This window comes from Mercenaria mercenaria, chromosome 14 (assembly GCF_021730395.1).
Source record: "Mercenaria mercenaria strain notata chromosome 14, MADL_Memer_1, whole genome shotgun sequence".
NCBI classification, from domain to species: Eukaryota; Metazoa; Mollusca; class Bivalvia; order Venerida; family Veneridae; genus Mercenaria; species Mercenaria mercenaria.
Window position 1 is genome coordinate 35,216,479 of NC_069374.1, and position 12,967 is coordinate 35,229,445.

Below are 12,967 nucleotides of genomic sequence, written 5' to 3' on the forward strand. Positions count from 1 at the left end.
ATAAAAATATTACAATAAAGTGGATTTAAAATTAGCATAAATTAATTTTACAAGCATCAACAAAGCAGTATCCGGAATTTCGGTTGAAATGAAATGCCTGTACCCCTCTATCATATGAAATAAATGTGGCAAATAACAATGCCTATACTATAACAACTCAATATTCAAAAGAAAATAAAAATAAAATTATTACACCTGAAAACGGTTACCTTCTTTTTGACGCATTCTTCAAACTGAAACGAAAGGAATTTTTCCACGTGATGGCCGACACAAATTGTTTCCATTGGTGCTCTTTAATTTCTTTCCTGCTTCCTTTTTTCTAGACGAAGTGAAACTTATTTTTCTCATTTGTGTTGTTCAATCTGATGCCATTATTACTGGCCAGATCAGACTTTAAAATAAAAACTAAAAATTTTGCGAATTTAGAGCAATCTGCACCACATGGACATACATAAGACTAGCACACATGGACAAACATACGCAAAGACAAAGGCAAAGCAAACACACGAGGACTAAACGAACAAATAAAGAAACACAGTAGGGCACCGCCTAGGAACAGTCTGTGGCAAAACAACTATTTGGGAGCTTAAACCAGGTTTATGGTATGCACCTAACCTAACTCTTTTTGGTCATACACGTTTGACTCTTTCCTATCTTTCGAAGAAAGATCAGCTTGAATTCGTAACATGTCAAGCACCATTCACTGTCAAACATATTTTAATTGTTTGTGTGAACTTTGCACAATGGACGGATCCAAAAATGTGAATCATTAATGTTTACATAAAACAGACTTGGACTGTCAAATACGATTGACCTAGTTTACACAATAGACCACGTGCGTTTTGTTTGTGATACCGCTTGTGATCACTTGACCCTGGTATGAATAGAGTAACAATTGAGGGAGGACTTAGATGAAATTTATCGACACAAACTGGGACTGTCCATAGTACAGCATTTGTTTGACGTGCAGTCTTTGAAAAAATTCTATCTATGTTTTGGCTTTTTAAAACAGGCATGCATCTGTCATAAAACCTTAACATGAAAAGTTCTTATTTTCATCTATTGTAGCGATATATGCCGATTTGCCGTAATATCCAACTCACTCAGTCATTCACCCCGTTCAGACCACCGTTGTTTCAGACCGCCTCGGTAGCCTAGTGGTAGAGCGTCCGCTTCGAGTGCGGGAGGTCGTGGGTTCGATCCCCGGCCGCGTCATACCAAAGACGTAAAGCTTCCTCGCTTGGCGCTCAGCATTAAGAGGATAGTGCTAGGACTGGTCAGCCTGGTGTCAGTATAATGTGACTGGGTGGGGTATCATGCCACGTGTTTACGGCGTGATATTCCAGTGAGGCAGCACTATAAAGTTGGGCATTGTGCTCACTGCTACAAGTAGACACCGTCGTTTATATGATTTTTTTTTGAAAAAGACACACACACACACACACCGTTGTTTCACCCATTTGCTCTAATTTTCTGTGTAACATTATTTAGTACGTCACAAAACAAACAATCAGAGAAATTAAAAAAATTCATAACACGCCATATCATGTTTTCTACTGTGTTCGGGTAGGGCCCATTAGGACTGTAAATTGGTAAGGGCGACGATGCGATAATACGATGCGAACAACATCGCACTTCTGCATTGTGTTTTCGCAATGTATCGCCCAGTCGGCTTAATGGAAAGATGTGAAAATTGCGATATTAACACCGCCTAACATACTTTCGTAATAACGTCCTTAGATCGAGCAGATGAAAGTGCATTGAAATGATTCGTAAGTGCTGTGTTAATATCGTGTCTTCGCATCGTGTTATTGTGTTATCGCCCTCGCCAGTCTACATGGCGAAGAGGCGAAACAACAATGTCCCCAACGGAGCACCATTAGTTATTCTTGCCGAAGTTATCTTTTCAAACGTCCTATTTTGGCATCAATTACATGATGTTTTAGTCGATTATCTTTATTACATGATAAGTTGACCACAAGGTCTGATAAAATCTTTGAGATAGAAGCCAGGAATGAAAATTAGTAAAATAATGCCATACTATGAGCCAGAATGTTTATTCTACTGACAACTTTAATGTGTCAAAAAAGTTCTTCTTGTAGTGTTATTCCGCTTTTATTTCAAACTATTCTCTAAGACGATTGCCCTGGTGCAAGTAAGTTTACCTTCGCGACAGCGTCAAACGCCAGCAATATTTATGAAGATTTTGATTGAGCGGGAGAGAAAGTGAAAATACGAGAAGTCGCGTTTTGATGTTTTGACGAAAGATCCGTCACGAATAAAACTACATTACAGCCTCACCGACAAAATAAATCAATGATTCAAATAGTGTGTATCGGTTAGCTTAGCTGAGTGATTCGTGTAACGATTCAACGGCAGGATATTTGTTTCCTGTCTTGACGACAAATCCAGGGGCAGCCGTTATGTTAACTGATCGCCGTCGTCCTTACTAGTGTTACAGAACTATCGGTTGTAGGCTGATTATGATTTCAAACAGTTAAATGAAAATTGGATTGAACATAGTCTTATTTACCATGTTTTCTGCTTTTACCATTTCAGTTTTCTTCTTTACAAGGTAAGCACGTTTGATTCGGAAAACAATATAAGAAATTCACATGACGATGGCTAAAAATATTGTCAATAAAGGTACAAACATAAATATTTTGTTCCCAAACTCAAGGTTTTGAATTCGGTTTAACATTATAACCTCTGAAAAGTCTTCGAACGAAGAACACTTGAACTATAGAACAAACAATTACTATACAGCACTGGCACATAGACCATGTCTGGATATACGTATTGTTGCTAGTGACCAGGTACCAGTCCCTAACCACGTGCATTCTTCTTTCAGCCTGATAAATAAAGGCCGCAGCTAAAGATTCCTGAACATTTTGCATTGACGTCTGAAACAAAAATTGAAATAAGCTTGGGTACTTATTTGATATACTTGAATATGTCTGAACTGATATTCGAAATAAACTAAAAGGAGCTTTTGTACAACACTATTGACTAAAATATAGTTAGAACTGGGTCCAAGGTTACAAAACTAAGTATCGAAACCAGTCTCAGAGTGCAGTTTTGCTATTGGCCGATTTCACGTTAGAACTAAAAAATCAACCAAAGAAGCAAGCTTGGGTTTTGAGACTGGTCTTTAAACTCAGTTTTATAACCTTAGACAACATGCCTTTAGACTGTCAAGTGCTCAGCTTCGCGTCCTAATGTTTTGTATTGATGTCTGGCCCGGATGTAGACGAGATTTTGTAGAAGATTCTAATACAAACTAACTCACGGAGTTATTCTGTCTGAATATTTCACAAAAATGGAAATTAACGAAATAATACTTGGAATAGATTTAACAGACAAAATATTTTACGAACTAGAATAAGCATTTGTAATGTATTTAGAGAATAAAGGTATTAAAATTGATTCGTAATACTTTATTGCATTTAAGAATTAACTTAGCATTCAAAACAAATTGTTTGCATTGATGGTAAAAGTCGGCATTCTGTTAAGAGAAATGTTCTCTTTGTAAAATGCTTTAGCTTATAAATGTCGTATTTTGAAGTGCTTGGGGAAACAGGTTAGAATTGTTTAAAGTAATGCTTGAATTTTGGGAAAATGTCACAAAGTAATAAATTTATTAAAGTAACATGTGTAATATTGTCAATTTGATGTTAAAATAAAGAACAATCTTTAAGATTAGAGCTTTGCAGCCTTAAATGTTTTATTTCCCCACACTTTGACAACTGATGCACTGTCACAAGTCCATACGGTTTCTAAAACTAAATTATGCTTGGGCTGAAATGTCATTTTAAATTAATTTGCATTTGCTTTTCTTCAATAAAAAAGGTAAAACATTACAAATTCCTACCGTAACGTTTTCTTCGGTAAGTCTATTATCTTTCTTTAGATCCATGTACCAGGTATATTGCTCCTCTATATGGGTTAGAATGAACATATAAACCAGCTTTGATGTCATACGAGACATGGTATTGTCTACACATATTGCATAATCACCTGATTGGAACGAAAATAAAAGCATATTAGAAATGTATAATAATATGAAATAATGAACCGAAAGTTTCGAGGTCTTTCACCTGATACAAGGGGACGACGCTTTCGTTCTGATGGTGTTCATTACAACGTTACATCACGCCTTCATGTCACCTCAGACTTACTCTTGGACATAAGGGTGAAAGAGACATCTCAGGGCAAGACGGTGCAATGAATTTCCTGGACCGTGACTGTATGAAAAATGCTAGAACAAATCTTACAAACATCTTTGGGCTTGACGGTGTATTTTGCCTTTAGACGTTTCTTTCACCGTTATGTCAAAGAGTAGCATCGTCAAGTCCGAGGATGTTTAATACAATGTCATGTCCGAGGATATGTACAAAACCATCATGGGCGAGGATAATCTTCATTCATTACACGCTTAAGTTCGAAGGTTTTTATTTCACCATCCTGTTTGAGGATGATAATAACACCTTCATGTCCGTTCGTGAAGCCCTGTAATCGTTATTACACCGCCAAGTCCGGGGATATTCATTATATCGAAATGTATGAGATTTTTATTACACTGTAATGTTCGAGAATTTTTATCACATCATCATGTCCCGAGATGTTTTCGTTACAATGTTATGTCCGATGATATTTATTACTTTGTCATCTCTTGTGAATTTCGTTACACCGTCACACTCTAGGACGTCAATTACACAACAATGTCCGAGCATTTTCATTACAAACTTCGCTGTTTAAACAGCACTATTTGAGAATGTTGGATGAAGAAGAGTACTGAACAGCCATGATAGAAAAAGCCTTTTGAGCCGCCCACTATTGAAAAATACTTAATGTAGTTTATATGTAGATGTCAATTACAAATAAGTGATACAAATCAGCGCTATTACCGTCTTCTGTGGTCGGGCCATACTGAAAGTATCCTCTAGTGCTAGGCTCTATTGAATGCAAGATGTCCAATGGGTTTTGTTCTGGTTTTTTAAGAGTTAAACCTATAATCCCATCGCCTCCACGCAGAACCTATATATATAATTTCATGCATAATAAAACAGATGGAATATAAGATCAGCAACATCTATCAGGCATGGTACACCTAATGTTAGCATAGTATATCAGGGCAGCTCAAGATAATGAGCCGTTGGGGCTTGTATATTTACGATTTCGATTTCAATCAATATCGATAACGCTTCTTTTTTTAAAATCCTTAATACTTGCAAGGAAGTCTTGCCAAATGATTTAAAGTGCGTTACTGGTTCAGTGTAAAAATACAGCAGGAACACAACACATTACAAATGAAAATAAATGACCAGTATTTCAAAAGTTTCATTGCGAGAACTTGTCGAGTTCATTTTGTCTAAGGCTTTAGCTTTGTTTTTATTTCTTGTTTGCTTCATTTATCTTTCAATGTTCAAATTATGTGTTTGACAATTCCACTCAGGGGATTTTTTTTTGTTTGAAGAATTTTCGTCTCACTGACCTTTGTTTTTCATACGAGTACTGAATTTTTCAGAACAAGTAGAATATGCTTTTATGGTAAACCTGGGTTTTGGCAAAGAAATATATTGCTTTTGTGAATATTTATTTTATAAATTCACTGTTTGGTATTGTTTGAAGGACAGTAGCTTAGAGAACATCTTGTTACGCAACTTTACTGTAAGTTTCAAGTTAATCGGGCTGGTATTGATAAAGTTATAGGCAAAAACATATTGCACTCAGAATATAGCTGCTGTAAAATCAAAAACATGCTCCTAAATACATATTTTTCCATGATATTTCTACTTTGAATATGTTGTAAATATAATTAACATTTTTGTAAAGTTTGAGGACATGGCACTTCGTACCTTTAAAGTAATCTTGAAAAATGTCCTTTTGTTTTCATTTTTGCTAGTCCATTTCTTATGTGGCTAGAGCTAACCAATGAAAATGATTTATTAAAAGTATTTAGAGATATTGTTCAGGTCTGAAACTTAATTGTCATGTCAAGGATGATATATTTTAGTTATATTGAATTTTGTAGATTTTTTTAAAGCTTTGTTCTCTTGTAATCCCTTAAAATGGCCCTTAGATGTGAAGACCTGATTTTGGCAGCCATATTGGATATTTTAGGGAGAATGTGTGTTCATTCTTTGACACTTAATTTAAGTACTTTTAAATCGTTATTTGTAATTAGAAATATACTGATAAGGTGTAGTTTTTTTCTATAGTTTATGTTTGTGTAATTGGTTTTTGATGACATTCTTTCCATTTGCTGCATTTGGTGAGAAAAGTTTTGCATATTTGGGAAGATGTCATTGACCAATCAGATTACAGCATGTTTTGTGCTTCTCTATAAATATAGGCCCTTCTAGTTTACACTTTTGGATTAAACACTTCTTAGATTAGAAATCATTGGAAATTTAGGGCCAATTTTAGGGACTTCATTTCTATTGGGGAATAAATTAGAAATTTGGAGTTTAATTTATTTGCTTAAGAAAATTACTGAAATTCCTGTGCATTTTATTTGGAATAGTTGTGGAATTTTCTGATGATACTGATATATATTTTTAATAGAGGTAAATTTCAGAATTGGTGTTTATATTAATTGTAGAAGCTTGTTTAGTTGACATAATTTAGATAATTGTAGTTGTGAATGTGTGGTTATGACTGGACTTTAGATTTAATAGATTTATAAAACTGGACTTACTCTTGTGTCTTCATTCAATTTTACACATGTGTTGATTTTTTCCTATTTATAATCTATATAGTGTGATAATAATTAAACTTATTATTACAGCACTTGGCATTATAAAAACTTTGAGGTAGCCTAGAAAGTGGTTTTATAAGCTTAAGGTATCCTTGCTTTTCCTTAAAATAATTAAGCCAGTGGTGTCGGTCATCCTTGAAATTTACCCCAGTACCCGAGCAATGTAGGTCCTCGTTGAACAGATTGCCCCGGGGACTGGGGTTTACGACACTTTCAAGAGAGCTGTTCCTTTTAGAGCAACAAATGTCATCTTACAGTACATGTACTTTTGACTGTCCATCTTCTGTTTTTGTTAGAAATATCAAGTTATATATTCTTTGTTTTAGTTGTATGCCTAACATAAAATGTTTTTATCTCGTGACTACGAGGTATTCACTCGTGGGAACAAGATAGTATTGTGTAGCTACGAGATAAAAACGCGCACTTGTCACCTCGGCGCTTTCGTATATCTAGCTATTCCCAGAGATGATTTTTTTCCATATATATTTTATGAAATAAAGCAGTATTTTGTTTGTAGCAGTAGGTTTGATAGTTCTACTTTCACTTTCATTTTGCATTTTGTTTTGCATTTTAAAGTACGTCCTCTAAAATATATCATTAACAACAGAAGTGCAAGTTATGAAGTGCAGAAAATGTGTTTACAAATAAGGTAGACTTTGTAGAAGGTATTTCATTATATACACAATGAATGCTAATTGTGCACGAGGTATAAAATTAAAATTCAGCTAAGATGGGTGTGTGTGGTGGGGGAGGATGGGGTTACGGGTATGTCTTGACATACACGTTCTGATTAATTGTTGAACTTATCTCATGCCATTTGGGTTATCATTTGTCACTTTATTTGATTATTGATGTATTGTTATAACGTATCTGTCAGTCAGAATCGACACATAATTGGTGTTGTAACGATCAACAGTAGAATTAATATTGAAATTTACTAATAGGAGTCTGAGACTGCCGGACTCTCAAACTGGTTTTCAAATGTAGGGCGTTAATAACTGTTTGCATCTTACGGTAAACTATCTTTAATATTCATCTAAAACACACTGTACAAATATGATTGTGATGAAAGAAAAGGTACCTGAAAGGATATATGAAGGGTTCCACCAGCAACGAGGTTTTGATAAAAGCATTCTTCCTTTCCGGCAACAAGTTCAAATTTAAACTCGTGTGACGCGCCAGGAAATCCGTCAAAATCAAAGTCGTCTGTTTCTCGATCAAATATCTTCTCACACAGACACTTTGTCCGAGTGTAAATAAATGTTGTAATAATAAATATTGGAAACAACTTTGCCATTTGTTCTACACTTAGCACTCGGTATAAAATACGTATGTCCTAGATTTTACTTAAGGAGATAATATAAAATGATCGTTTAATTTTGCGCTTATCTCATGTAAGATATACATGTGTCCGTGCTCGTATATGATATAGTATCAGTGAAATTCTCTACAAAACACCTCACACCACAGTTAATGCACAGGCGCTTGAAGCTCTATCAATAAATATATGCATTACCATATCCCACCCACCTAATATACTATGAAATAGTACAGGTTGGCAAGTAAATCTTGTCTTTTTTTATCAATTTTTATCGACTGATAAATCGAACCACATGTCAACTAGCAATGAAAACACCCTTTCAAATAGTAAAATAATCATTCCTCTTACGGGACGCTGAGCACATCTAGTAAGAAACATATCCAAGTCGTTCATTTCATTCGTTATCTTACACTATCGAAATTGCCGTACTGGTATTCCGCCATACCTTCTCCAGCTTCCGGTTTTAAAATTCGAGGTGAATCACTTCTGAGAAAATCATAAATTCACCGATAACAATTCATATCGAACAACAATGGTGATTAAAAGATTATAAAACGCCAGTTTGTAAACCATCAGAGCTGAATACAGTCAATAAAACTTTTATTTACTTTGGAAATCCCCAACGGTTTCAAGGAACTGTGACGTAATGTTCGTGACGTCATAACAGCCTTGGGATGAAGAGGTTCTGCTGTGTGCTTATTTTATCGAGATGAACGACGACGGAAACTTAGCATTTTAGTAGATCTATGTATCATTTTCAGTTTTACCGTATTCATTGCTGTTATATTAAAATGTATTTACAATACTTAATGTTTGATCGCTAAACTTTCAATACAAGTCATGGTTTATTTGTAAATCTTAATATACGTCTAACGAAAACGTTTCTCTAAACGATTGGATTAACATTGAATGTTATTGGTTGGTTTCAATAACCTATGCGCCAACCAATAGTTAGGGCAGTTCCAGAATTAATTGTATGAGGGGTGGGGGAGGGGTCGGAAGGCACTTTTTAAAAAAAAAAACACCACCCATATTTTTTTATTTTCCTCCAACCCCACTACCCATGATTTTCAATTTTCCTCCAACCCCATTACCCATAATTATGAATTTCCACTAACCCCCACCACCTATAATTATCAAATCTATGAAAATCAAAACATGGAGAGGTATAGTGTTATAACCAATGACGGAAGCATTTACCGTTTTTCCTTTCTAAATCTCAAAAACATCAAAGAGTCACTGAAATGCTTCATTCCGCTTCGAAAATTTGACGCTAGAATTGAAAAATGTGTATACCCCACCCACCAGATTTATTATAAGCACGTTTCCTAAAACATGTACGTTTACCGCTTCCGACTATTAAGTGTGTTTGTTTGTTTGTTTGTTTTGGGATTAACGCCGTTTTTCAACAGTATTTCAGTTATGTAACGGCGGGCAGTTACCCTAACCAGTGTTCCTGGATTCTGTACCATTCTCTGCAAGTAACTGGTATCTGCCAACTTCCAACAGTATTTCAGTTATGTAACGGCGGGCAGTTAACCTAACTAGTGTTCCTGGATTCTGTACCAGTACAAACCTGTTGCCAACTTCCCAGCTTGAATCAGAGGTGGAGGACGAATGATTTCAGACACAATGTCTTTCATCAAATCGTCACGGAGAACATACACCCCACCCGGGTATCGAACTCACGACCCCGCGATCCGTAGACCAACGCTCTCCCTGTTGAGCTAAGCGGGCGGGCTCCGACTATTAAGAACTCTAATAAAAAATATTATAAATTCAGACATTTCAGAGCCTGTCACGGACGTACAGACACGATATAAATTCAAGCTCTTAAGCATGCATTTTCATTTGGTTGTGGGCATTTTGTTTATAATTATATGAAAGTTTCAACACTGTAACCATTCTGGTGAAAATATAACGCCAATACGTAATTTTCTATAAGCACGCGGTCATTACCGAAGGAGCATCATGGAATGCACGTGCAGTGTTCCCGCGAAAATACAAAGAAGAAACGTCTGCTTCCGGTTCTAACAAGAAATTCATCGGCCCGACATTTACGCATATTTAAGCAGGATTTTTTTTTCGTAAAGGCTGATTCTTTTATTATTCACGTTTCCATCTTAACGTTCACATATGTAGGTGTGTTCAACTAAACATCAGAAAATCTGCCGAACAGTGTACGAAAATGTATAAATCGAACTAGCCAAAGGGCTATAAAAATAAATGTATTTATACTTCTTTGATGTAGCACAGTTTCTACTGAAATATGGCCTTGGAAGAATCAAGTCGAGTCATTAAATCATACACTGTATCATGCCCTGACGCCGACAAGACTTGTCATTCCTTTGGATATGATTCAATGGAAATTTAGTCATTAGATTTTAGAATAATGATTTCACGCAATACATGTTTTAGTAAACTTGTGTTAAAGGCACTGACCTCCAGATCGTACAACAAAAGAAATAGATATCAGAAAATTATTGCTATGTATTTCTTAAGGTTTTAAAACTTAGTTACTGACAGATTATGTTATAGAAACACGTATAAGAATCAGTTGTTGTTTTTGCGATTTTTTCCATTCAAAAATCGGGATACTGGAGGTTAACAGCCGTAATCATAAAAGCTTTACATTTATTTAACGACCGTTCGTGCATATTCCTACATGGTGTATTGGTCAAGACCGCAGGAAATTTTTTATTGCCTCGGCGGCCCGGGTTTGATTCCCAACTCGAGGATGTTTTCTCTCACTCTCTCTCTTGATTTAGCATTTTAAGACAGATTAGAAACAAAAACTCGTGTTCTGATGTTCAAAATATGACCAAACTTAAAGCGAAAATCTCGAGGTCAGTGCCTTTAAATGGCTAAAGTCGAAAGTAACAGCTTGAGATCTTTTTGACCACATTTAACATATAACGGAAATAATTTAGGCAGGTTATGTTTAGGGAAAGAAATGAAATATTTCGCAAGTCATATTTTTGTTTACTTCAACGTAAAATAAGTTTAAAAAAATCTTTTTACGATGCTGGCTTTGTCATTAATACCTTAAACTGCAAAAATGCATTTATTTATGATAGGTCTATCTATCATTTGCTTTAATCTGGAGGCAAAATATGATTTGAAACTAATAGAAGGTAAGTTCACCTTGTAAATCAAATGAACACGTGGCTTTTTTTTTTTTATCATGCTCAACATAAATCATTCAAGTATTTTAAAGAAATTGATGTTCGCGATTTGCATGGATACATAAGCGATATAACAGAACAATTCGACACCGCGTGTGCAACAGTTTAATAGTTCAAATCCATGTTAGGCCACGTATTAGCACATAAAACTTCTGCGTAATACTGCAGTAAATATGATTGTGTGCGACATTAGTGACTTCCCATAATTATAAATGAGAATGTCTGTTGGGAATATTATGATGTGGGTTTTCTTAGCGACTTTTACTCTATGATAAGCAGTTTTTAAATCCTACCAGGACTGAACTGTTTTGATATCTGTGTTCTGGCCTGTTCCGTCGGGCCCTTAAGGGTGTTTCTCTTGTTGCTCTGTCTTCTGAAAAGGCATTGAGTACATACGTTTTTGGTTCTAAAGGTTTGCTTTTTATATATTTATACACGAGCATTTCTGTGTTTTACATGCCATGCCTTTTTGTTTCCATTACGTGTGTTAGAGATTCACCTGGAGGGAATTACTTTTATTTACACTGTCCCGTGTCTTTGGAACATGGTGGGGGTAAGAGTGAGGTTGGGTGCGCACCATAAACCGGTTTAAGCTTCCCAGTGGTGTTTTTGCCACTGACCGTTCCAAGGCGGTGCCCCACTGTGTTCCTTTGTTTGTTCGTTTTGTCCTTGTGTGTTGACTTTGTGTGCGCGCGTGTGTGTATGCTTATTGTTCGTCTTGTCCTTATGTGTTGGCTTTGGGTGGGTGGGTGTGTGTGTGTGTGTTGTTCGTTTTGTCCTGATGTGTAAGCTTTGAGTGTGTGTGCGGTGCACGCGTTTGCGTGCTGGGGGGTTCGTTTTGAGGAGACTGCGCTTTTGGTGCGTGGCACTCCCTGTTTGATATTTTTCTTTGTTTTGTTTTTTTTACATGTTTTCTTGAAGAAAACAGGTTTCCGAATCGGCTAGTGCTTCGCAAATATATTGAAATAGAATCTACCTGAGTCAGATATGTCCTTGATATGGATGATGTCACTCATGACGATAATTTTCGTCGGCATCGGATAATGAAATCGGTACCATTCATTTATTAACATACGATTTTGTACGGCTGTTTAAATTATTTTTGCGAGCATGGAAAAATTCGACTAATTTTAGGGAAAAGTGATCTTCATGCAAAGACAATACACCTATACCCTCTTTACCACGCCTGTGTAGTATGAAAAAGGTACAAGCTACGCGCCTGAGTCGCTGTTATATATTTTTCACCATGACATTTACATAATTATGCTCTCCAATTATTTAAAAAGTTTTCTAATTTCTTGTTGATTTATCCAAGAAGTAATTCAGTGCTATGCATTCCAGCGGTCTGAGTAACGATAATTTCCAGAGCATCAACTTTCTTCCACACGATACACAAAACTGAATAATAAACACTTGACGGGCCTCAATGGTTTCATTTCATTACTGACGTAGATAACAAATGACGTCACATACATAGTACTTGGAAATAGTTGCAGCCATGTTTATAATGTCAGTTGCAATAAAATGTGATAAATGGACTTTGGAAATAACTATGTTATTAGAGATTTCGTGAAAAACATATTCGTGTTAACTTCGGAAATCGGACATTCAGCTTCTAAAATGTGTCAGGTACTGTACAGTTTACACTTTCAAATTCCTGTATGTTTCAAACCAGGGGTAGCAAAAATGTTCTTTCTGTTC

General features: G+C 35.9%; 1 protein-coding gene across 1 annotated transcript; it reads right to left on the reverse strand.

Annotated features, from left to right (window-relative positions):
• Nucleotides 1-1,450: 1,450 nt before the first annotated feature.
• Nucleotides 1,451-8,155, reverse strand: LOC123528164 (transmembrane emp24 domain-containing protein 5-like). The gene is made up of 4 exons (XM_045307903.2): nucleotides 7,842-8,155; nucleotides 4,908-5,037; nucleotides 3,872-4,017; nucleotides 1,451-2,903 (listed from the first exon to the last, which is right to left on the reverse strand). The coding sequence occupies exons 1-4, from the start codon at nucleotides 8,055-8,057 to the stop codon at nucleotides 2,676-2,678; spliced, it is 720 nt and encodes a 239-aa protein (XP_045163838.2). The 5' UTR covers nucleotides 8,058-8,155; the 3' UTR covers nucleotides 1,451-2,675.
• Between the last annotated feature and the right edge of the window lie 4,812 nt (nucleotides 8,156-12,967).

What these genes read in the sequence shown, in the direction of transcription:
- LOC123528164 (XM_045307903.2), bottom strand. Translation starts at nt 8,057, where the DNA reads ATGGCAAAGTTGTTTCCAATATTTATTATTACAACATTTATTTACACT. An exon ending in TGGCCCGACCACAGAAGACG is followed by an intron (nt 4,018 to 4,907) that starts GTAATAGCGCTG and finishes CGTTCCAATCAG; the next exon opens with GTGATTATGCAATATGTGTA. An exon ending in TTACCGAAGAAAACGTTACG is followed by an intron (nt 2,904 to 3,871) that starts GTAGGAATTTGT and finishes TTTTTGTTTCAG; the next exon opens with ACGTCAATGCAAAATGTTCA.